The sequence below is a fragment of the Schistocerca serialis genome, chromosome 4 (assembly GCF_023864345.2).
Source record: "Schistocerca serialis cubense isolate TAMUIC-IGC-003099 chromosome 4, iqSchSeri2.2, whole genome shotgun sequence".
NCBI classification, from domain to species: Eukaryota; Metazoa; Arthropoda; class Insecta; order Orthoptera; family Acrididae; genus Schistocerca; species Schistocerca serialis.
Window position 1 is genome coordinate 758,253,703 of NC_064641.1, and position 26,984 is coordinate 758,280,686.

At 44.2% G+C, this 26,984-nt stretch overlaps 1 protein-coding gene across 1 annotated transcript in view; it reads left to right on the forward strand.

Annotated features, from left to right (window-relative positions):
* Nucleotides 1-26,984, forward strand: part of LOC126473303 (endothelin-converting enzyme homolog) — a 632,708-nt gene that overhangs the window by 587,766 nt on the left and 17,958 nt on the right. The window contains exons 13-14 of the mRNA XM_050100277.1: nucleotides 6,884-7,151; nucleotides 9,948-10,043. Coding sequence (XP_049956234.1) covers nucleotides 6,884-7,151; nucleotides 9,948-10,043 — 364 coding nt within the window. The remainder of the gene's footprint in view (nucleotides 1-6,883; nucleotides 7,152-9,947; nucleotides 10,044-26,984) is intronic.

Here is a 26,984-nt window from a genome sequence, read left to right on the forward strand (position 1 = left end):
CCGTGGGAGAGCCAGTCCTGACAAAACTCTACCATCTGGTGAGCAAGATGTATGAAACAGGCGAAATACCCTCAGACTTCAAGAAGAATATAATAATTCCAATCCCAAAGAAAGCAGGTGTTGACAGATGTGAAAATTACCGAACTATCAGCTTAATAAGTCACAGCTGCAAAATACTAACACGAATTCTTTACAGACGAATGGAAAAACTAGTAGAAGCCAACCTCGGGGAAGATCAGTTTGGATTCCGTAGAAACACTGGAACACGTGAGGCAATACTGACCTTACGACTTATCTTAGAAGAAAGATTAAGGAAAGGCAAACCTACGTTTCTAGCATTTGTAGACTTAGAGAAAGCTTTTGACAATGTTGACTGGAATACTCTCTTTCAAATTCTAAAGGTGGCAGGGGTAAAATACAGGGAGCGAAAGGCTATTTACAATTTGTACAGAAACCAGATGGCAGTTATAAGAGTCGAGGGACAGGAAAGGGAAGCAGTGGTTGGGAAGGGAGTAAGACAGGGTTGTAGCCTCTCCCCGATGTTGTTCAATCTGTATATTGAGCAAGCAGTGAAGGAAACAAAAGAAAAATTCGGAGTAGGTATTAAAATTCATGGAGAAGAAATAAAAACTTTGAGGTTCGCCGATGACATTGTAATTCTGTCAGAGACAGCAAAGGACTTGGAAGAGCAGTTGAATGGAATGGACAGTGTCTTGAAAGGAGGATATAAGATGAACATCAACAAAAGCAAAACAAGGATAATGGAATGTAGTCTAATTAAGTCGGGTGATGCTGAGGGAATTAGATTAGGAAATGAGGCACTTAAAGTAGTAAAGGAGTTTTGCTATTTGGGGAGCAAAATAACTGATGATGGTCGAAGTAGAGAGGATATAAAATGTAGGCTGGCAATGGCAAGGAAAGCGTTTCTGAAGAAGAGAAATTTGTTAACATCCAGTATAGATTTAAGTGTCAGGAAGTCATTTCTGAAAGTATTCGTATGGAGTGTAGCCATGTATGGAAGTGAAACATGGACGATAAATAGTTTGGACAAGAAGAGAATAGAAGCTTTCGAAATGTGGTGCTACAGAAGAATGCTGAAGATTAGATGGGTAGATCACATAACTAATGAGGAAGTATTGAATAGGATTGGGGAGAAGAGAAGTTTGTGGCACAACTTGACCAGAAGAAGGGATCGGTTGGTAGGACATGTTCTGAGGCATCAAGGGATCACCAATTTAGTATTGGAGGGCAGCGTGGAGGGTAAAAATCGTAGAGGGAGACCAAGAGATGAATACACTAAGCAGATTCAGAAGGATGTAGGTTGCAGTAGGTACTGGGAGATGAAAAAGCTTGCACAGGATAGAGTAGCATGGAAAGCTGCATCAAACCAGTCTCAGGACTGAAGACCACAACAACAACAACATATTATTGTGAGTGCCTCCTTCTCAATCTGAGGATAATTTCTGTGTGATACTGACTGGCAAGGGCTAGGAGGCAAATGCAGTAAGCTACTCCAAACCATCAGAATTTCTGTGTGAGAACACAGCACCAAAGGTGCATTGAGAAGCTTTGATGGTCAGATTCAATGGCTTATTTAGGTGAGTGAAAGCAGCCAAACACGGAGCAAAAGTGTTTTTTCAATTGCTGAAGTGCTAACTCATTTGCCTCCAACCACACTAACTTCTCTCCTTTCTTGAAAAACTGATTTAAAGGATGACAAAGGTGAACAGCCTGAAGAATGAATTTCTTGCAGTAATTTACTTTCCCTAAAAGGAATGTAACTCCTTAATATTCTAAGGAACTAGCAAATCTTCTGTTGCTGCAATACACTCTGCTATTTGTATGATATTGTCCTTATTTAACTCATGCCCAAACCACTGCAATCTAGAAGCAAAAAAGCTACATTGTCTAACCCTCACTGAAAAACGGCCTGCAAATTTTGCAAATGCTGTTCTCTCATGGTGCAATTAACCCAAATGTCATCCAAATAGTTGATACAGCACAGAATTTTTTTGATAAGTGTTCGAGAAAACACTGAAATATTCCTGGAGCTGAATCTATCCGAAATGGCAAACGGTTAAACTGGTACATCCCAAAACGTATTTAATACTAAAATCTGCTGAGACTCAGTGTCCAACAGCAACTGCAAGTATGACTCATTGAGGACAAATTTTGGAAAAATACTGTCCACTGGCCAACTTAGCCAGCAACTCCTCTCATGGGGCATGGGCTGAACATCTATTTCACTCTGTTCATTGCTTGTGTGTGTGAAAAATGTCACAAAGTTCCCATATCACAACCATGGGCATAGCCCACTGGCTTGATGAAACCTGTGACACCACTCCAAGCTTCTGCCGTCTGTGAAATTCCACCTTCACTATATCCCGCATAGTAAATGGCACGGTGCAGACTCGACAAAACTTAGTAACTGCTGATGGTTTCAATGTTATGTGGGCCCAGGCTCTTTCAAATAGTTGATGAAACGACTGCGGCAATGCCTCCAAGTTCTGAAATGGTCTACCTAAGAGGTGAGGTTAACTTTATGAACTGCTTCAAATCCAAAAAGAATGAAAGCATCAAGGCTGAAAATATTTTCTGCCAAATGTGAATCAACAACCATAAATGTGACCTGGTGTCCACTTTTCTGTGTTTGGCTGTGACTTAACAGTTGTCTCCACAAGAGAATCCACGCCCACTATGAGATACTACTTGGTGTGCTGAGAGTGCTGTCAGTAACTAAGTTGATTTGCCCAGCTGAGGCCACTGTGTCTAACTGAAACTTAGTGCAACACCCAGTGATCTCTGAGTCCACTATGATATGAAGTGCCTGAAGACCTACAGACATTCTTGCAGGCTTGATTGTGTGTATGGGAACTTTGTTCCATGGAACTGCTCACAGTCATTTTCTGCATACAACTGCTAAATATTCTGGCATATAGCAGGCATGACAAGTTGGAAAGAAATAGGGACAGTGTCTCCTCTCATGTAATGACCAGCAATCTGGGCAAGACTGCTTGCCATGAACTCAGCAGATGACTCACACTGCAGGGATCAAGAGAAGTCCCCCACAATTGTAGCCAACTGGTGCTGGGACACAGGAGAACCCCACTGCTAACATGCTTGACCAACTGACTCGACAGCATGGTCACTAAAGCCTGAATTGCTGCCGTTGGGGACCTCTCCTGCTGTTGCGAATTGTCAAGTTTTGCCACATGGCAATAATCTGAGAACACATATTGCACTGCAGCAGTCAACACCTCAGATTCTGCAATTTGTCCTACCTCTTCTAACATCAGATTTGAATTTGTTAATGTTTTGATCTATAGTGCCCTATCTGGCACTAGCTGCACCAGTACAATGAAAATTAGACAGTCTGTGTAGGACATGCTACATTGTTAACACACAATATAACATCTACACGTTAACCCCTATATGTTAGCTATCCTTGTTGCATACAACTGCCCGACGTGCTTATGTCATTGATTGAACTGTAAATGGGCAAATGCCACTGTGTTTTCTGACCATAGTAGTGCATGCAGCTCTGAAAGTTCTACTTTTTCAGGGTCTTGAAGTGGCCACTCTGATTTACAGTCTCAGTGATCGTCTGTGATGAACACCAAGTGTTGACCTAACCGGTGAGAAGACAGTCTGAAAGAACAGTCAGGGGCAAACTTGGAGGTACGAGGACATGGCAGTGCAAAGAATTCACAACATGAATCCAATCAACCAAAAGCCAAATTAATGAGAATCCAGGCTAATGTTAGCACATCACTGACTTCAGAGTATGTATAATACAGGGTAATCATAAAATGTCTGAAACACTCATAGGAATGTTGCAGGAAAAGTTGTAATGAAACAAATGTTAAGAAAAAAATTCGATGCTATGCACCGTTTATGAGTCATTTATCATTGAAATTAGCCAATTGGAGCATCGCGTGCTCCCATTCATGCGGCCTGCCAGGGTCGGTGTTGCCCAATGAGTGCTTTGTTTGGTTAGCTGAAACTTGAATTTGTGCACGCGCCAACCCGATTGGCTGACTTCAATGCTAAATAACTCAGAAACAGCCTAGTGTATCGAATTTTTTTCTTAATATTTATGTCTTTGTACAACCTGCCCTGCAACGTCCCTATATGTGTTTCAGACTTTTCTGACCATCCTGTATATCTTCTGTATCTGCTTCCATAGTATTTAGTGCACAGCTGCATGCTGTGCTGAAGGCAAATTGCTTCAAAACATCCATGAAAGCTCCAAAGTAGGTACAGACAGGTTATTATGCTGGGTACCATTTTTATATAGGAACTGAGAAAATAAGCAAGCATGTAAGCTGAACAAAGTGCCATTGCTTTGAAGGCAACTCCAAAGAAATATGCGTCTGCAGGAGAAAGAGTGGCTGGAAATGAAGGACAGCAGATCATTGTAGTTGAAAGCTTCTATTTAGATGTCCCATACAGAGAATTATCCTGTTATGTGTGACTTTTTTACTTCAGCCAGGAGACTTTCTAGCTAGTGGTGCTTGTTGTGTACATATTTCAGTAAACCTTACTGAAAATTTAAAGGGGAACCTGTCCTCAAATTTAGCTAACTGTAATGAGCATGACATGTTTTTTAAACTGTTGTACAAGGGTTACCCAGAAAGTAATGCAACACATTTGTTTTTCTCAGCCGAAAACAGTGTTACAAAAGCAAAACATTATGTATATATTATTTGAAGTCTCCCGAGTGAGCACACCAAGTGTCCATCACTTCAGACGGATAGCTTAGCTGCAGGACAGTGTCAAAATGGCACCTGTAGGTGACGTACATTACAGACAAAGTGCCATCATTGAATTTCTGACAGCAGAGAAAGAAACTTGTGCAAATTCTATGGAGCACCTGCTGTTGACAGAAGTACAATTAGTCGCTGAGCACAGAGGGTAAGGTTATCAGAAGGCAGTTCGTTGGAGCTCCACAATCTACAGCAGTCAGGGAGACCATCCACAGCTGTCATACGTGACCTAGCCCCCTTGGATTTCCATTTGTTTGGGCCATTAAAAGATGCCATTCATGGAAGACATTTTGAGGATGATGAGGAGGTGATTCACACAGTGAAGCACTGGCTCCATCACCACGACAAGGATTAGTACTGACAGCCCTTATTTTGCCCTGTAGGAAGGCTATAGAGCGGGATGGAGATTATATGGAAAAATAGGGTGTGTAGGTAAAACACCATTCTTTTGTGTGTGTTATTCTCATTATATTCAGTAAAGAACTCTTGAAGGAAAAAGATGCAGTGCATTACTTTCTGGGCAACCCTCGCATATTGTCTGAGATTTTTTCTCGAGGAGGATCTCAGTGTAGAGATTAGTTGGCTACACACGTTTGACGGGGAGAGGTGAGGGGGATCATTTGATACAATACACCATCCACTACAGTTAGTTTAGTGCTGAATGCTGGGCATTCCTAGCAACAAGTTCTGACAACATATTGTTGTTTGTGATATTTTTATGTGTTAACTTGTTTTCGTTCCCATTGTAGGAAACAAACATGTGAAGTGTGTGGTAAGATGATGAAGGAATGGGAAGATGAAAGTATCCATATAAAAATGTGCTGGAAACTAGGGAAATACTTAATGGTAACAACTGAACTGCTCAAATAAGCATACAGAGAGGACTTAATGACGCATGTGTGTTACTAAAAGTGGTCAATCATGTTGATGAAGGTGGAACATAGTTACCATGAGTAGAATGTTTGTATGATGAGCCATAGAAATTATCAGTCAGTGGTCCAAGAGGTTGCTAATAAAGGAGACACCAGTTTAGAATAATGCCACGCAATTTTAAAGGACAAGCATCACACAAACCTTGTTGTAAACTTCATGCATCTGTTGGTGAAGAACAAATGACCAGAGAATTACTTCACTGTTAGTCAAGAGAAACTTGAAAGTGCAAATGCTGATGATATCTTCCTGAAGAACAAAGTGACAGGAGATGAGACATAGGTCTACAGATACCACATGAAAATAAAGGTGAAGTTGTCACAATGGGCTGGGAAAGTGTTTCCTTACACACAAAAAAAAAAAAAAAAAAAAAGATGTAAGTGTCAATCCAATGCTATGGTGCCATTTGTTGTGGTCTTAAATTGGAATACCATAGTGTATTAAAAGTGGATATTGTGTGGCCATTGGGATCAAAGAACTATGTTAATGAATTTATGAGAGCCTGTGGGTAGAAAGAGTGTCGCATCATGACAGTGTAGCAGTTAATGCATTGCTTCTGATACACAGTGACACAGCAAAGCATTGCACAACTATAGAGCCTGTTCTCTTAAATTTTTGCAGTTGACTTGCCCTGTGCCTCAAATTCAGAATTGTATTTAAAGGACGTAGTTTTCAAAGCACAGATGAGATCTATGTGAAGTTGGTTAGAGGACTAAAGCCTACCCGAAATAACTCACTCCAGGAATCATGTCACTACAGGAAAAAATGTTTGTGTCACTATTTGAGGATATTACTTGGAAGTGGCTGATTTTGTTGCAAGATTGACAGTAAAAAGTTTATATCGCGTACAGTAATTCCTGGGCCCCTCATTTTTGTTGTTTTAAATATCTTTACTTTTTTTACCTAATGTTTTTGAACATGACTGTCTTAAAATACATTCTTAAATGTTTTGCCAATTTTAATAACTTTTAGCTCATCATAGTGATTCCTCAAGACTTCATTGTTGTGGAATGTGCACTCCCACCCCCTCCCCATCCCAAAATATATTCTTCACAATCATCTGAATAACTTACCTGTTTGACTATGTGGAATTTACCCATTACATGGAGACAAATTTGATCCACTGTTTCAGAGTATAACGATATGTATCACAATATGTTCCATTATTACCTCTTTGTGTATTGCAGGTCTGTTCTCTATGGCCGACTGGGAGTGCAGATATCTCGTGGAATAGTGTGGGGTGTCATCTCTCCCTGGGGAGCTCTCCACACAGCTGGAGGGTCTCTGTTGCTGCCATACAATCCTGAAGTGGATCAACTTGTGCAGGCAGTGGCCGATCCAGTTGCCTGTGTGATGAAAGTTTCTGCTCAAGTTGCAAGTGCTGATGATACGCTTGCCAATAGAACTGCCCTGACAACAACCATTGAAGTTTCTGCCGTGAGAAGTGCTTTCAAAGTATGTATTTTTATTATGTGATCTAATTGTCATTCATTGAAAAGTGAGCTGAGCATTTTTGGTAATTGTACTGTGCAGCATTAATGCTATTTCTTGTAGTGTATGTGAAAATTTTAATAAAAGAGAATGCCTCATAAATTGTAATGTCACATTGTAGAAAGATTACTGTACTGAACAGGTATTTCCTGTACTTCAAGCATGAAGTAAGTTCGTATACCTTTCCAAGAACTTGGAAAAAGTATCTTCAGCTTTTATTCATCTGCAAGAACAGAAATTGTAACTTACGTATTCTGGCTAATTCTTTGCCTCCCTTCCTGATGGTTATTAAAATTGCACCTACAGTTTTTCTATAGATCACACATTCCTTTTTCCTTCTTCTCCTTTTTTCTGTAAACTTTTCTTGTTACATATAGAAATCAAGCTGTCTATAAACGTACACATTTAAAATTTTTTAAAAAAATAATGTAACTATGCTGTTAAGTTTTGCTCAAAATATTTTTTAAAGATTATGCAGATAGTGTCTTGCTATTCTTTAGATATGTATATTTTTCATAAAAATCCATCATATAACCTTTTTATGGGTCTAGGGAATTCCTGAAGCCGTGTGTGTGTGTGTGTGTGTGTGTGTGTGTGTGTGTGTGTGTGTGTGTGCTTTTTTTTCCCTTTTGAAAAAAATTGTTTTATTGTTTCTCAGAGTATTTTTACTCTTTCTCATAATACCAGTCATTAAAATATAGAGACTTTCAGATGTGTTGAAATGCTTCTGAAAACATTTTTTTCTACTTTGATGTTGGTACCACAACATGGTTTTGGAAGAATTCAGCAGTTTCTTGAGGTGATGAAAATTGCTGTTTCTGAATTCTTTATTTGACATAAGAGAACAAAAAAAATAGTTAGATAATATATCAGGTGAATATGGGCACTAAGACATTAATTCAATTTTTTCTCCCCCGAGTAATGAATTGTTTGACTGCTTTACCATCCTATAAAACAAAGGTAAAGTTTTTTTACCTACCGCCCAGTTTTGTATCTCTGATAGTAGCAAAATTTTCTAACCACCCACTGGTTCCACAGTGTGGTGATTTATACAACAGGGAAGTAACTTTATTTTATAAAATTTATAAAGCAGATTTACTGCAAATGAAAGTATATAATAAAAATTAATTAACAAATACTTAATGGCAAAATTATATGAAAATCTGATGAAAATGTTTTTAAAATCCCTGCCACCTACTGTCAGTCTTGAAAATTGGAATGCCCACCAATGGGACCATGTTGACTACTGTCACTCTAAAGCAATAATATTAAAACATTTACGTCTGGACCTAGGACTATTCCTGTCGCTGTAAAATACCAGCAGTAATTTTTCCTTTTGACAATATAACTATGTTTGAAGCAATTTCAAGTTAGCAACTCTTTGTACTCCACCTACTTTTTGTCAATATTAGACCACTATTAAATAACACTGTTTACATATTTAATGTTAAAAAAGACTTTCAGTTTAATATTGGCCTATAATTTGAAGATAAATTACCTTGCTGAGGTATACAGGGAGTACATAAATTCCCATTATAAACTTATAGGCCTTGCAAACTGGATTGCGTAGATAATATTTTGAATTGGAACCCATTTCCAGAAACATACCGTTTCTGTGCTACAGCCATTTGAAAATATTTTGGTAACACAACCACTTTTATGGATAATTTATTACATGTGACTTGGTACATGACTTGTTCTTCAGTTCCACTCATTAAAAACCAAAAAAATTCTTGAAGCTGTTGTGTAATTTTGGCAAAAAGGATGTTTGATGGAGTCAGATGTTGTGGATAACAATCTTGATGTAGGCTGCAAGCAGCTCTTCCTTTATCATGAGCTTCGCCATACAGAAGGATCATGTCGGTGTATTCTGCAAACATGAACTCAACCACATTACCGTAACACTCACATGTCAGTGGAGCTTGAACCAGGTCAGAGAGGTAGGATAGATGTCAAATGACATCAGCCAATTCGACATAAGCACGCCCCCCCCCCCCCCCCCCCCACTATAACTACCTTGTTGCATACGTACCGAGTAAACATGTTTTCAGACAGCTATATCACAGAAATGGTACATTTTTGAGCATGGGTTCCAGTTCAAAATATTGTTTATTCAGTCCCCTTTGCAAGCCCAAGAAGTTTGTAATGGGAATTTCTGAACACTCTGTATGCATAATGTCAATATTTCAGTTATGAACTTTTATTACAAACACCTACATTCAAGCACAACTTCACATCATACTAATTCCTAGCAAAGCACTGTACTGCTTAAACCAACCTTCAGGTTGAATACAGTTTTACCTCATGGATGAAAGCAGTTCCCATGCACAGTTGTCCATATGATCCATGAAAGCCAGTAAAAATGACAGAAAAGCAAAATATTACTGGCCTGGTAAATAAGTGAATCTTGTAAAGCTTCAGTTCTGGTTTATTGAAAACAGCAGCATTTATTAATCAGGTATCATATCCTATTAGTATTTCAAAAGTAAAATTGCAAAGTGGTTCATTCATGCTATCTCTATATATATTGTGCAGGGCCCATTGTAGTCATAAGTCTATGCAGTTTCTTTGTAATTACCATTTATACATTTGTCGGAATTTTTTTTTGAGAAGTACTTCAAAGATATGTTTGTGAAATTATGTGACTGATCTATTGTAATATAAAAGCTAAAACATTAAGTGAAATAATGTTTGACATCCATTCAGTTATGAAATTGTGCCCTTTTAGTGTGTAATCTTTGTTTACTTTTTTAATTACAGGCTTTAACTGAAATTACATCTAAGGATCCTCATATCCATCAGCCAGCTTTGGAGGATTATGAAAGTGAACAGTTATTTTTTGTGTCCTATGCTCAGGTAAGGAGAACAACTTTTTCTGTATTCATAACTGTTTTTCCCCCCTGTGGGTCTGGGGATTAGAATAGGCCCGAGGTATTCCTGCCTGTCTTAAGAGGTGACTAATGGGAGTCTCACATGTTTTGGGCTTATGTGATGGTCCCCTGTAGGGTTTGACCTCCATTCTCCAAAATTTTTCCAAAGAACAAGCCAGTTGGGGAAGGGCGCCTTACATGGTGCATTGTGTCCATTGTGCATTGAGAGCTTTAGCCCACTTTTTCATCGTCACATTGCAGTCCTGCCCATTCTCCATCTCTTGGGCAAGGACACCTTCCTGTGTGCGTTTTCCACCAAGCACTATGCAGTGTCGCATTCTGTGTTGACAATGACCATGGACTTCTTTGCACCTGATATCCAGCACGGTAGCCAGTCTGTTGTGGTGGGGCCACCTTGTACTCTGTTGGTTGTAGCCCACTGACCACACAGGGATCTCTCTGATGATGCCTACACTGTTAACTCTCCACATTTGCCAAGGGGTAGATGCCCATCCCCTGGGGCATCGGGACTCCCAGCAAGTCATCCTGCCAGGTGGCCTTTGCTGCGGCTGGGTGGCACCTGCGGGGAGGGGCCCTGGTCAGAGTGGGTGGCATCAGGGCAGATGACACGCGATGAATCGTAGTCCATCATCTCTTACTATTGGTGAAACACCAGCCATCTCTAAGCATTCACGAGCTCAATTGAGTGTACTGAAGTATGACTCCAAATCGTTCCCCTCCCTGGCCACACCATGGGAGGAATATCAGGCTAAGGATGGCAGCGGATCTTATTTGGCCCGGTACCTTGTATGTTCGATAGCTGATGGGGAATCTTTCATGACAATGAAGCCTCAGTTTCTTGTTGAGCATTTAGAGGACAAGTTTGAGGAGGTGGAGGGCTTGTCCAAAATGAGATCTGGGTGTCTTTATCAAAACAGCATCCTCTGCCCAGTCACGGGCATTATCCACTTGTGACAAGGTGGGGGATGTTTCTGTAACCTTAATGCCCCATAAAAGCTTAAATATGGTACAGGGTATCATATTTCACAGGGACCTGCTTTTGCAGCCTGATGACGAGCTGCGCACCAATTTAGAGCGCGAGGTGTACATTTCGTCCTGCGTGTCCACCGAGGATAATAAGGTTGCCACCGGTGCCTTCATCTTGGCCTTTGAGGGTGATACATTGCCCGAGAAGGTCAAGGTGATGGTCTACTGCTGTGATGTAAAGCCCTATATCCCTCCCGCGATGCGGCGCTTTAAGTGTTGGAAGTTCAGCTGTATGTCTTCCCGCTGTACTTCCAGTGTCACATCTCGAGATTGCAGATGCCCATCACATCCCAATACTCCATGTGCCCCGCCTCCCATCTGTGTCAACTGCGGAGAGCACCATTCACCTTGCTCGCCAGACTGCAGGATTCTCCAGAAAGAAAGGAAAATCGAGGAGTACAAGACCCTAGACCGACTGACCTACACTGAGGCTAAGAGAAAATTTGAACGCCTGCATCTTGTGCGTATGACATCGTCTAATGCCACCACTACAACACTTCTGGCACCATCAGCTGCGCCAACCCCAGTCACCTCTCGGAGCCAGAAGACTACACCCGCCCCTTGAAGGTGGGGTGGCATTTCCGCCCCTGTTGCTCCTGCACCACATACTTTGGGAGCAACACCCCCCCACCCCCCACCCCCACCCCAACCATTGGGAACGTCCGTCCCCACTTCTAAGCCAGAGAAGCATAAGTCTTCTTTTGCTTCCCTCGCTAGGAAGGGGTCCCTTGGGCCACTCCCTTCCCAGGTTTCTGCTGGTGGGAAAAATGACACCCACCAGTGGCTGAAGAGCCCAAAAGCAGCTGGTCGTAGGGCTTCACACGCATCCTCACACGGTAACATTGATGTGATAGTTGAGCAGGTGACTACAACAGTTGTTTCTGCAGCAGAAAATGTGATCCCTCACGTTTCAGGGTGCCTGAGGCGTAAGGCAGTCCCTTGGTAGTCACCAGAAATCACTGAAGCAATTAAGGAACGTCAGCGAGCTCTACAGCAGCATAAGCGGCACCCTTCCCTGGAGCACCTCATAGCCTTTAAACGGCTCCGTGCCCGCCTTCACCAGATTATCAGATGACGGAAGCAGGAATGTTTGGAGAGATATGTCTCAACCATTGGGTGCCATACGTCACCCTCCCAAGTCTGGGCAAAGACCAAACGTCTTTTCGGGTACCAGACCCCCAACAGGTGTTCCTGGTGTTACCATAAATGTCGTGTTATCTACCAACGCAAACGCAATTGCCGAGCAGTGTGCTCGAGCCTCTGCGTCAGGGAATTACTCCCCAGCCTTTCGCACTCTCAAATGGCAGCTGGAAGGGAATATCCTCTCGTTCACTACACACCACAGTGAATCCTATAACGCCCTACTTACAGAGTGGGAGCTCCTCAGGGCCTGCGCACGTTGCCCCGACACAGCTTGTGGGCCTGATCGGATCCACAGCCAGATGATTAAACATCTCTCATCTCACTACAAGTGACATCTCCTCATCATCTTCAACTGGAGCTTGTGCGATGGTGTCTTTCCATTGCAATGGCTGGAGAGCACCATCATTCTGGTGCTCAAACCCGGTAAAAACCCACTTGATATGGATAGCTATCAGCCCATCAGCCTCACCAATGTTCTTTGTAAGCTGCTGGAATGTATGGTATGTCGGCGGTTGGGCTGGGTCCTGGAGTCACGTGCCTACTGGCTCCATGTCAAGGTGGCTTCCGCAAGGGTCGCTCTACCACTGATAATCTTGTGTCCCTCAAGTCTGCCATCTGAACAGCCTTTTCCAGATGGCAACACCTGGTTGCCGTCTTTTTTGACTTACGTAAAGCATATGACATGATCTGGCGACATCATATCCTTGCCAGATTGTATGGGGGGGATCTCCGGGCCCCGCTCCCGATTTTTATCCAAAACTTCCTGTTGCTCCGTACTTTCTGTGTCCAAGTTGGTGCCTCCCATGTTCCATCCATATCCAGGAGACTGGAGTCCTGTAGGGCCCTGTGTTCAGTGTCTCTCTCATTTTAGTGGCCATTAATGGTCTAGCAGCAGCTGTGTGGCCCTCCGTTTCACCTTCTCTGTATGCAGATGACTTCTGCATTTCGTACTGCTGCTCCTGTACTGGTGTTGCTGAACATCGCCTACAGGGAGCCATCCACAAGGCACAGTCATGGGCTCTAGTCCACGGCTTCGAGTTTTCAGCTACAAAGTCGCGTGTCGTGCACTTCTGTCGGCGTCGTACTGTTCATCTGGATCCAGAACCTTACCTTCATGACGATTCGCTCACTGTAGTCGAGACATATCAATTCTTAGGACTGGTTTTTGATGCTCAATTGTCATGGCTTCCTCATCTTCGTCAGCTTAAGCAGAAGTTCTGGCAGCACCTCAATGCCCTCCTTTGCCTGAGCAACACCAATTGGGGTGCAGATCACTCTACACTGCTATGGCTCTACAGAGCCCTTGTCCAGTCCCGAATTGACTATGGGAGTCTGGTTTATGGTTCAGCAGCACCCTCAGCGTTGCATTTACTCAACCCTGTGCACCACTGTGGGGTTCGACTAGCGACAGAACCTTTTAGGACGAGTGCGGTGACCAACGTACTGGTGGAGGCTGGGGTCCCTCCATTGCAGATCAGACGTGCACAACTGCTCACCAGTTACGTTGCACACATTCATAGTTCTCCTGAGCATCCAGTTTACTGTCTCCTTTTCCCGTCTGCGACAGTCCATCTCCCGCATTGGCGGCCCAGGCTGGGGGTAACGATTGCGGTTTGCGTGCACTCCTTTCTCTCCGAACTGGAGTCCTTCCTTTTACCAACTCTGCTTGCGGTCTGATGACATATGCCTCCATGGTTTATGCCTCGGCTGCAGCTTCGTCTGGACCTTTCACGAGGCCCTAAAGACTTCGTTAACACTGCGGCTCTCCCCTGTCACTTCCTCCCGATTCTTGACATATTCCGGGGCTTTAAAGTGGTTTACACTGATGGCTCGATGGCTGATGGTCACTTAGGCTTTCCATGTGTTCATGGAGGACACATTGAACAGAACTCCTTGCCAGATGGCTGAAGTGTTTTCACTGCAGAGCTGGCAGCCGTATCTCATGCTCTTGAGCTCATCTGACCATGCCTTGGTGCATCATTTCTGCTGTGTACTGACTCATTGAGCAGCCTACAAGCTATCAACCAGTGCTACACTTGCTACCCTCTGGTAGCATCCATCCAGGGGTCCACCTATGCCCTGGAATGGTCCCGTTTTTCAGTGGTGTTTGTGTGGACCCCTGGACACGTCGGAATCCCAGGCGACGAACTTGCCGACAGGCTTGTCAAACAGGCTACGCGGAAACTGCTTCTGGAGATGGGCATTTCTGAAGCTAGCCTGTGTTCTGTATTATGCTACAGGGTTTTCAGGCTTTGGGAGACAGAATGGTATAACAGTATGCACAACAAGTTGCGTATCGTGAAGGAGACGACGAATGTGTGGAGGTTTTCCATGCGGTCCTCTCGCAGGGAATCAGTTGTCCTCTGCCAGCTCCGCGCTGGCCATATGTGGCTAACGCATGGTCACCTACTCTGTCACGAGGACCCACCTCTGTGTTGCTGTGACTCCCAAATGACAGTCATCCACTTCTTGCTGGACTGCCCACTTTTATCCACTCTTTGACGAACTTTTAACTTTCCCACCTCCCAACCTTCAGTGTTGGGCAACGATGCCTCAGCAGCAGCTTTAATTTTAAGTTTTATCCATGAGACTGGGTTCTGTACTTATATGTTGGTTTTAGTGCATGTCCTTTCTCCCTCTGTGTCCTCCACCTTGCTTTTAGGGTGGAAGTTTTAATGTGTTGCAGAGTGGCTGGCTTCTCCTTTTTATTCTCGTGGTTGGCCAGCCACTGTAATCTGCTTTGTTGTTTTACTCTCTTCTTTTTCTAGTGTCTCTATTGTTTTCTTGTCCTCTTTTGTTCCTTTTAGGGTTCATTGCCTTTCTTTCGTTCTTGTGGTTTTTCCTTTCTTCCTGTTTTGTGTTCTATGTCTTGTCCGTTTTAATCTCACACCTTGGCATTGTTTTATTAGGATTAAGGGACCAATGACCTTGTAGTTTGGTGCCTTCCCCCCTCTTTTAGAACAACCAACCAACCATAACTGTTTTTCCAAATTCACACGTACTTCAGACATTTTACTAGTAGCTTTTTATGTGTTAGTTTGCAAAACATTTCTTTGCATATAATTTTATAAAAAAAGTGTAAAGTAAAACAATTTTAAAAAATATGCCTTATTGAATCTTCTAGTGGCTTTTAATTCAGTGTGTGACTTCCACAACTTAATAAATTGTTCAAGAAAATTATACAGCTGATTTCACCATGATGTTCCTGATCACATCTACATTTTCCTTTAGCAATATTTTATCATTTACTTAAAGATATTATTTTATGGAACCTTTAATTTAGATAATCTTTTCTGGTTTTATTTCATGTGATCTCTCATGAGAGGTTCCCTGGGACGTGACTTTAAGTGGGGATGTATCTTTCACTCTGGAGCTGGATGTAGACTCTCGTGTAACTTTCCAGCAATTTAATGTGTGTCCTGGACTGTGACATGAATCTGGACCCCCCATTTTTTGTGGGTGATGCTCTTTACCAAATGATTTAAATAGATAGATAAACTGTCTACTCACCAAGCAGCAGCAGCAGAATGTACACATAAAAGAAGGTTGTGTGTGTGTGTGTTCTGCCAGCACTTGGTGAATACATTTTTGTCAATCCAGTTAAATTATGTTGTCAAAAATTTATTCTTTATATTCTGAACTCCACATTGTTTCCCCTGCACACCTTGCTGGACTCGCACACATGCCAGCACTAAGCCATTCTCTGTAATTCCATATCTCCTTGTGGTGCTGTTCCTGCAGTGAATACAAGAAAACCTCTGCAGAGTTTAGAAGGTAGGAGAGAGTTGCCAACAGACTAAAACTGTTACGTGGGCCACGAGACGTACCTGGATAAGTTAGTAAGTAAGAAGGCAAGAGGTTTAAGGTACACACTTCGTCCAGTATTCAGTTTCAATCTTGACAGTTTCACTGTCATTGAAATTTTGAGAATGCATGTCTGTTATTAAATTACTTTTTAGAGCATCATAATGTGAACTGTGTTTATTGGGTTGTAGCTAATAAGACTGTTAGTGAGGAGGATAATTCATTCTGTATTTGGCATGTTACTTAAGTTAATATTCCCTGTTTGGTGGTACCATATGATGAATGCACAAAAAGTCTCATATGGTTCTGGCTTTGAGTACAGGAACTGTGAGGTTTCTTGAATTCGGAAAAAAAGGGTATGTGGGGAGACAACTGCCTCTCAACCTTGAGATGAGCAATGCATTCAATACTTGAGTGGGTTTGAGGCAAAATTATCATTGCTGTCCAGATGAAAGGACTCTTGTTACATCGCAGTTATATCAGGCTTACGCAAACACATTGAGCTTCATTTAAGTGCACTACTCATAAGCCCTTGTTGGAATCCAATGATATATAGATATAAACTTGGTTTGTCAGCACCTTCAAAGAGATCATGGACTAGTTCTCCTGAAAGTGTCTTAAGAAAAGTAATCCTTGTGTCAAAGTGTTTTAATAAAGCAACAATGGAAGCTGTTTGAGGAAGTGTGCCTCTTTTATATATAAAAGGTTGTAAAAGAGCTTGGAAGAACTTCACTGATATCCAAGAGTCTTAATAATGAAACACTTCTCATGGAAACTTCCATTTCCTGCCAACTTGATGAAAAGTAACCACTTTGTGGGATATTTGATTGCAGTAGGGTTGTGCAGCATCTTGGACTATTGAAAAGAATATTACTGAAACAATGAGTGCTACTCACCATATAGAGGAGATGTTGAGTTCCAGACAAGCATAACAAAAAGACTGCTATAGGTTCAAGATTTCAACAAAAAGATCTTATTTGTTGTAACCGCGACCATTCCGATTGTGGGGTGGCCGAGAAAGTGCGGCGGGACCAAAATGTAGAGCGGCCCGTGAACAAATGAACGAATGAAAAGGACAGACTCGAAACGATGACGGACGATGGAGAGAGACCTTAGGACAACAACACGCAAGAAGCAATGGAGTGACAGAACCAACCAAACAAATCCAAGGCGTCCACTAGTAATGAAAACAAAGAATGGTAAACACGCTGTATGTTGTCGAGGCGATGTGTCAAGACTCACGCAACAATTAGACTCGCTGGCTGAGCGCGAGGCAGGCGCTTATATACTCTGCCACTGTAGTGCCCTCGCACTAAATTTGGGCCAGGACGCGCGCACCGCCACAGCTAATGGCCCGATGGTGCAGAGACCTCTAGGGGTCTTCAACATCCATGATATCTGGCAGGAATTCAAATTCCGTGGTGTGTGGTACCAGGTCCCTCCCCTCTAAAACTTCGGCGTAGGGGCGGAAATGCCCAATACGGTGCCGAGGTGGACGGCAGTGGGGAGAGGAGCCGGGCTCATCAACCGCTATTGGCGGGGAGGAAGGGACGCACGAGGTATCCATGAGAGCCGATCCAGAGTCCAGAGCAGGGGAGGGAGCCGCCGATCCACCAAGGGGCAGAGAGGGCTGGCAGCAGGCCCGCGGGGAGATGGCAACCGGGGTCAGGGATGGCGACTTGAGGACCACGTCCACACCCGAAGGAGATATGGGAAGAGGTGAGGGTGAGGTCTGACATGATTGGAGATGTGTCGACCACCTTTGTCAACTTGTGTTTAAAAGTGCGGATAAGCCTCTCCGCCACGCCGTTGGACAAAGGGTGGAAAGGGGGACTATGGATATGTTTGATACCGTTGGCCTGACAGAAGTCGTGGAAGGAGGATGACATGAATTGGGGATCATTATCGGAGACCAACATGTAAGGCAGGCCCCCAATTGTGAGAACCTGGGCCAAGCCTGTGAGAGTAGCCTCTGTGGTGGTGGATGCCATGCAGACAATATATGGGTATTTGGAGTAGGCATCAATGATGAGTAACCACATGGACCCCAAAAACTGGATTATGGATGTGATCCCAGGGCTGGCGAGGCACAGGCCAGGGTGCAAACGACTAAGGGGGTGACGCACACAGACAGTGCACCTACGGACCAGGCACTCAATATTGCCATCGATCCCAGGCCAATACACGTGCCGGTGAGCCAATACTTCCATATGGGACATACCCCAGTGCCCACGGTGTAACAAACTGAGCACCTGAAGCCACAAGTCCGGAGGGATTACCACCCAATGGGTATCCGACTCCATGGCCATCAGAAGGACATAATTTACCACGGAGAGCCTGTGGGACAGGTGGTGCTAGGTGCTGAAATTGGACTGCATCCGACGACAAGTAACATAGGAGGGCCACCCGTGGACCATGTAGTGGAGAACCTGCCACAAGACAGGGTCGTGGCATGTAACCACAGCAATGTGGGCAGCCATAAGAGGCAGACCGTCCAGTGCATCCTGGCGGTTGAAGTAAGGTGCTGAGGTTTTGCAAATGTTCCTGGCGGGAACACCTGGTGACCAAGATATCATCCAGATAATTCACATAGGTGGGGATAGGCTGTGTAAGCTGCTCCAGGAATCTCTGGAAAATGGCCAGTGCCAAAAACACACCAAAAGGAAGGCACTTATACAGTCGGAAAAGTGAGATCTACATTTACATCTACATCTACATTTATACTCCGCAACCCACCCAACGGTGTGTGGTGGAGGGCAGTTTACGTACCACTGTCATTACCTCCCTTTCCTGTTCGCGTATCGTTCGCGGGAAGAACGACTGCCGGAAAGCCTCCGTGCGTGCTCGAATCTCTCTGATTTTACATTTGTGGTCTCCTCAGGAGGTATAAGTAGGGGGAAGAAGTATATTCGATACCTCATCCAGAAACGCGTCCTCTCGAAACCTGGACAGCAAGCTACACCGCGATGCAAAGCGCCTCTCTTGCAGAGTCTGCCACTTGAGTTTGCTAAACATTTCCGTAACGCTATCATGCTTACCAAATAACCCTGTGACGAAACACACCGCTCTTCTTTGGATATTCTCTATCTCCTCCGTCAACCCAACTTGGTACAGATCCCACATGATGAGCATACTCAAGTATAGGTCGAACGAGTGTTTTGTAAGCCACCTCCTTTGTTGATGGACTACATTTTCGAAGGACTCTCCCAATGAATCTCAACCTGGTACCCGCCTTACCGACAATTAATTTTATACGATCATTCCACTTCAAATCGTTCCGCATGCATACTCCCAGACATTTTACAGAAGTAACTGCTACCAGTGTTTGTTCCACTATCATATAATCATACAATAAAGGATCCTTCTTTCTATGTATTCGCAATACATTACATTTGTCTATGTTAAGGGTCAGTTGCCACTCCCTGCACCAAGTGCCTGTCCGCTGCAGATCTTCCTGCATTTCACTGCAATTTTCTAATGCTGCAACTTCTCTGTATACTATCACATCATCCGCGAAAAGCCGCATGGAACTTCTGACACTATCTACTAGGTCATTTATATATATTGTGAAAAGCAATGGTCCCGTAACACTCCCCTGTGGCACGCCAGAGGTTACTTTAACGTCTGTAGACGTCTCTCCATTGAGAACAACATGCTGTGCTCTGTTTGCTAAAAACTCTTCAATCCCGTCATACAGCTGGTCTGATATTCCGTAGGCTCTTACTTTGTTTATCAGGCAACAGTGCGGAACTGTATCGAACGCCTTCCGGAAGTCAAGGAAAATGTCATCTACCTGGGAGCCTGTATCTAATATTTTCTGTGTCTCATGAACAAATAAAGCGAGTTGGGTCTCACACAATCACTGTTTCTGGAATCCATGTTGATTCCTACAGAGTAGATTCTGGGTTTCCAGAAACAACATGATATGCGAGCAGAAAACATGTTCTAAAATTCTACAAGAGATCGACGTCAGAGATACAGGTCTATAGTTTTGCGCATCTGCTTGACGACCCTTCTTGAAGACTGGGACTACCTGTGCTCTTTTTACAGCTTGATAATAAATTCAACTGGGAGGAGCACACCACAGAACTGCTGAAGCGTCTTAACAAATCTCTGTTTGCAATGCGAATTTTGTCAGACATAGGGGATATAAAAATGAAAAAGCTGGCATACTATGCTTACTTTCATTCCATAATGTCATATGGGATTATTTTCTGGGGTAATTCATCAAGCCAAGCTAAAGTTTTCCGGGCACAAAAACGTGCAGTAAGAATTATATGTGGTGTGAACTCAAGAACATCCTGCAGAAGCCTGTTTAGGGAACTAGGGATACTAACTACAGCTTCCCAATATATTTATTCCTTAATGAAATTTGTCATTAAAAATATATCACTTTTTCAAACCAACAGCTCAATTCATGGAATCAATACTAGAAATAAGAATAATCTTCACAAGGATTTAAAGTCACTTAGTCTTGTACAAAAAGGTGTGCATTATTCAGGAACACACATTTTCAATAACTTGCCAGCAGCCATAAAAAGCTTAACAACCAATGAAATTCAGTTTAAGAGAAGCCTAAAGGATTTATTGGTGGCCAACTCCTTCTACTCCATTGATGAATTTCTGAGGAAAACCAACTGATTTGTATATAAGTACAACATAACTTCTGCACAATTTCAGTGCAGTAATGTGTTCACTGAAAATTTGTGTGTGTGTGTGTGTGTGTGTGTGTGTGTGTGTGTGTGTAAGTATAATCTAACTTCTGCACCATTTCAGTGCAGTAATGTGCTCATTGTAAATAAGTATTACAGTAGTTGTATTACATGTTTCTTACCTTATAAATAAATATAAAACTTTTTTATTTTAAATTCAGTGCAATAGTATTTGTAAAATGACTCTTAGTGTTCATTAAAAAATGACGATCATTCCACTTGGGACCTGTGGAATGGTACATTAGCTTATTTGTTTTAGTTTAAATATTTGTCATGTATTGTTGTTTTTCTGACATGTTCCACATCCTGGAGGACCTCCTCACTACGGATCAATTGGAATGAAAGTAAATCTAATCTAAATCTAATCTTTCCAATCATCTTCCATTCCTCTAGAGACTTGCGGTACACGGCTGTTAGAAGGGGGGCAAGTTCTTTCACGTACTCTGTGTAGAATCGAATTGGTACCCCGTCAGGTCCAGTGGACTTTCCTCTGTTGAGTGATTCCAGTTGCTTTTCTATTCCTTTGACACTTACTTCAATGTCAGCCATTTTTCCGTTTGTGCGAGATTTTAGAGAAGGAACTGCAGTGCGGTGTTTCTCTGTGAAACAGCTTTGGAAAAAGGTGTTTAGTATTTCAGCTTTATGCATGTCATCCTCCGTTTCAATGCCATCATCATCCCAGAGTGTCTGGATATGCTGTTTTGAGCCACTTACTGATTTAACGTAAGACCAGAACTTCCTAGGATTTTCTGTCAAGTCTGTACATAGAATTTTACTTTCAAATTCACTGAACGCTTCACGCATAGCCCTCCTTACACTAACTTTGACATTGTTTAACTTCTGTTTGTCTGAGAGGTTTTGGCTGCGTTTAAAGTTGCAGTGAAGCTCCCTTTGCTTTCCAGTAGTTTCCTAACTTTGTTGTTGAACCACGGTGGGTTTTTCCTGTCCCTCACAGTTTTACTCGGCACGTACCTGTCTAAAACGCATTTTATGATTGCCTTGAACTTTTTCCATAAACACTCAACATTGTCAGTGTTGGAACAGAAATTTTCGTTTTGATCTGTTCGGTAGCCTGAAATCTGCCTTCTATTACTCTTGCTAAACAGATAAACCTTCCTCCCTCTTTTTTATATTCCTATTTACTTCCATATTCAGGGATGCTGCAACGGCCTTATGATCACTGATTCCCTGTTCTGCACTTACAGAGTCAAAAAGTTCGAGTCTGTTTGGTATCAGTAGGTCCAAGAGGTTATCTCCATGAGTCAGTTCTGTGTTTAATTGCTTGAGGTAATTTTCGGATAGTGCACTCAGTATAATGTCACTCTATGCTCTGTCCCTACCACCCATCCTAAACATCTGAGTGTCCCAGTCTATATTTGGTAAATTGAAGTCTCCACCTAAGACTATAACGTGCTGAGAAAATTTATGTGAAATGTATTCCAGATTTTCTCTCAGTTGTTCTGCCACTAATGCTGCTGAGTCGGGATGTCGGTAAAAGGAGCCAATTATTAACCTAGCTCGATTGTTGAGTGTAACCTCCACCCATAATAATTCACAGGAACTATCCACTTCTCCTTCACTACAGGATAAACTACCACTAACAGCGACAAATGCGCCACCACTGGTTGCATGCAGTCTATCCTTTCTAAACACCATCTGTGCCTTTGTAAAAATTTCAGTAGAATTCATCTCTGGCTGCAGCCAGGTTTCTGTACCTATAACGATTTCAGATTCGGTTATTTCTGTCAGTGCTTGAAGTTCCGGTACTTTACCAATGCAGCTTTGACAGTTTACAATTACAATACCGATTGCTGCTTGTCCTGCCGCATGTCCTGCCTTTGCCTTGTACCCTTTGAGGCTGCTGCCCTTTCTGTACCTGCCTGCGGCCATCTAACCTAAAAAACCGCCCAGTCCACGCCATACAACACCTGCTACCCGTGTAGCCACCTGCTGTGTGTAGTGGACTCCTGACCTATCCAGCGGAACCCGAAACCCCACCACCCTATGGCGCAAGTCGAGGAATCTGCAGCCTACACGGTCGCAGAACCGTCTGAGCCTCTGATTCAGACCCTCCACTCGGCTCTGTACCAGAGGTCCGCAATCGGTCCTGTCGACTATGCTGCAAATGGTCAGCTCTGCTTTCATCTTGCAAGCAAGACTGGCAGCCTTTACCACTTCTGTTAGCCGCTCGAAACCAGAGAGAATATCTTCTGATCCAAAACGACACACATCATTGGTACCGACATGAGCAACCACCTGCAGTTAGATGCACCCTGTGCTCTTCATGGCATCTGGGAGGACCCTTTCCACATATGGAATGACTGCCCCCGGTATGCACATGGAGTGCACATTGGTTTTTTTCCCCCTCTCTTGCTGCCATATCCCTAAGGGGCCCCATTAGGTGCCTGATGCTTGGAGCTCCCAACTACCAGTAAGCCCACCCTCTGTGACCGTCCGGATCTTGCAGACTGAGGGGCAACCTCTGGAACAGGACAAGCAGCTATGTCCGGCCGAAGATCAGTATCAGCTGGAGACAGAGCCTGAAACTGGTTCGCCAGACAAACTGGAGAGGCCTTCCGTTCAGCCCTCCGGAATGTCTTTTGCCCCCTGCCACACCTCGAGACGACCTCCCACTCTACCACGGGTGAGGGATCAGCCTCAATGTGGGCAGTATCCAGGGCAGCCACAGCCGTAGTCCAATCGGGGGATGCGTGGGATGAGCTAGCCGTCCCCGACAAACCCCCATCCGGACCTGCACAGTGATGCATATTGGCAACAGCCTCAAGCTGTGTGACCGAAGCCAACACTGCCTGAAGCTGGGAGCGAAGGGATGCCAACTCAGCCCGCATCCGAACACAGCAGTCGCAGTTCCTATCCATGCTAAAAGCTGTTGTGCAAAGAACGTCTGAACTAATCTACAGAGAGCACAAACAATTCGACATAAAATTTAAATGGTTATTAAAATACAAGATTGCCTAGTAAATGCAGTAATGCTGCTACTTGCGCACTGCTGACACACTGCTCGGTGGCAGAAGGAGACTCTTCGAATTTACACTATTCAGGTACTAAAGCGCGATGCTACAACTCTCAAATACTATAATACACCCGAAATTTATGAATTAAACAATGCAAGTACCCAAAAACACCCAAAGAAATTAAGAACTAAACTATGTAACAAATAAGTGAGCTAAGAGTATACGACTCGCTGCTGGCAGTGTGTTGATAACCATGATGTTCTGAGATGCTGCATCCAAGGGCAACTGGTGGTATACGTCAGCCAGGTTGATCTTTGAAAAATACTCTCCCATGGCAAGCTTGGCGAGAAGGTCTTCCTGTCGGGGAATGGGGCAAGTGTCAACGAGGGTCCGAGCATTGACTGTAGTGCCGAAGTCCCGACACAGCCGAAGGGACCCATTGGGTTTCTGTATGACCACCAAGTGGTGTCGCCCAGGCACTGTAAGTTACAGGCTCCATACCGCCAGCAGCCTGGAGCCGATCAAGTTCCTGCTTGACCATCACCGGAAGGGGCTGGGTCCAGAAAAAGTGAGGCTGTGCATCTGGGGATATGGTGATGTGCACCTGAAAGCCAGAAGCACATCTGAGATCCGTTGCAAACAACGATGCAAAAGCGGAGCACAGATCCTCCAAGTCCTGAAAAGGAACATCTGTGGAAACAACTTTAACTTTGTTGGAAATTGAAAAGCCAAACAGTTGAAACACATCCAGGCGAAAAATATTCGAAGCCAACGAATGGTCGACGACACAGAGGGTAAGAAGCCGGGGAACACGCTTGTATGTCGCCTGTACGACGAACTGCCCATGAAGGGGAATGGAACAGTCTCCGTAGGCGACCAATTGACGAGAGGGAAGTGACAACTCAGGAGAACCCAGCTAGGTATATGTCACCATATTAATCAGGGAGACGGTGGCCCCAGAGTCGACCTGAAAACTGACATCCTCAGTGAAAAGGGGGAGCATGAGGAAAAGTTTCCGTGCTGACAGGTCATCCTGTGGGACGTCCGATTGCAGAACATGGACTGTATCTTGAGGCCCAGGAGGGGCAGGACTGGAGTGACTGGAGCGAGTCGAGCAACTACGACAGACCAATCGGATGTGGCCCTCCTTGTTACACAGTGTGCACATTTTCCAGCGGTGGGGACCATCAGTCCGTGAATGTGCAGTAAAGCACTGTGGGCAAGATGGAAGTGGGCCGTGCAACTGGCGACGAGGGATGACCGGAGGCGCTGACGCCATAGAGACGTCGGACAATGAGGAGTCCCAATGGTGCTGGCCTCTGTCAGCTGGGCCACGTCAACGTTGCAAGAGCAGAACCCGCCATGACGCCACGATCACCGCCACCTGCGGTTGCACCATAAGACACTCGTTAGCTGCTTGAGCAATTTAAAAGGAGTGGGCAATGCAGATTATCTCTTCAAAGAGGGGTTGCTGAGTTTCAACGCCGCATTACGGAACTCAGGATTGGGAGCCAGCTGAACCACCACATCCTGGATCAGGGAGTCTGCACATGAAGTCTTACACTGCTGATTGGTGCACTTAAAATCACATTGACGGCTGAGACCCTTCAAGTCCGTGACCCAGGAACGATACGATTGACCAGGCTCTTTATGGTACTGGCGGAACTCCAGCTTAGAGGCGACCACATGGTACCATTGGGAATAATAGTGTGTCAGCAAAAGGCATATCTCCTGGAAAGAGAGAGCCACAGGATCGGACAATGGTGCCAACTTGCGGAGAAGAAAGAACGTGTCTGGGGAGGCCCAAGACAAAAACAATGGCCGCTGCAAGGAGTCGTCTGTGACTTGAAAAGCCATGAAATGTTGTTTTATTCAATGTAAGTAGGTTTCCCAGTCCTCTGTAGTGTCATTGAAGGGTGGAAATGACGACGGACATGGGAAAGCATCGGACACCTGAGGACTCGGAAGCTGTTGTGGTAATGCGTCCCGGGCATCGACTTTGTCCGTTAGCAACTGCAGCGACTGTTGTAAGATGTCTAACTGGAGCTGCTGCTGCTGCATGAGCTGCTGCTGTTGCTCCAGAAGACAGACCAACTTTGCCTCAATGCTAGCAACTACCACCATTTACCTCACCACCAAAGATGTTGTAACCACGACAATTCTGGTCGCGGGGTGGCCGAGAAAGCGCGGCGGTACCAAAACGGAGAGCGGCCCGCAAACAAACAAATGACAGAAAGGACGGACACAAAATGATGACGGACGATGGAGACAGACCTTACGACGACAACACCCAAGAATCAACGGAGTGACAGAGACAACCAAATGAATCAAATTCCACAGCGCGCGGTACCAGATTCTTCCCAAGTGGAAATAAAACGCACACAAACGCACGCACGCGCACACACACACACACACACACACACACACACACACACACACACACACACACGTGACCACTGTCTCTGGCTGCTGTGGCCATACTGCAGCCAACACAGTGTGCCTGATCAGTGCAGCTATATGGCATGAATGCCAGGGGTAAGGAGGAGGTATGGGGCGGAGAGGAACAGTGATTGCACTGCAGGGGTCGGGAAAGGTGTAGTGCCGCTTCTGGGAGCATGGAGGGCCATGGACGTACTGGGGACAGGGAACTGCTAGGTACATATGGGAGGTGGGGGGGGGGGGGGGGGGGGGGGAGGCAGAGACAGGTGGGAAAAGACTGGTGGATATGTTGCTGGAGGAATTCACAATCTGTGCCATCTGGATCCTTCCTACCAACACCAGTGTTTCTGAATGGCCCAGGTGCAAACTCTCCCTACAGTATATCCTACATTCCTATACCACCATCAACTTTCGCTAGTTCCTGTCCTCCATCTACATATCCTCTTTCCTGCTTCCACTCCAGCACTACATAGTCATCTATTCTGCCAATGCACCCACTAGTCTTTTTCGCCTTCTCTTCTTGTCCACCTCCCACGCCCAACCCCACCTCAATCCCCAAACATCTAGCATAGAAGCCCACACTGTCTGCTGTCTGGCCACAGTGGATGGAAAAATGGTCACGTGTGTGTTTTCTACTTGGGAAGAAGGCCATTTGGATGAAAGCTTAAATGTACAGCAGCAGTCTTTTCATTGTACCTGTCTGTGACTCGGTGTCTCCTCAGTACGGTGAGTAGCAGTCTTACACTTTTCATAATAGTGTTATTATTCCTTTCTGGAATTTACATTGTTTGACTTACTGAAAAGATA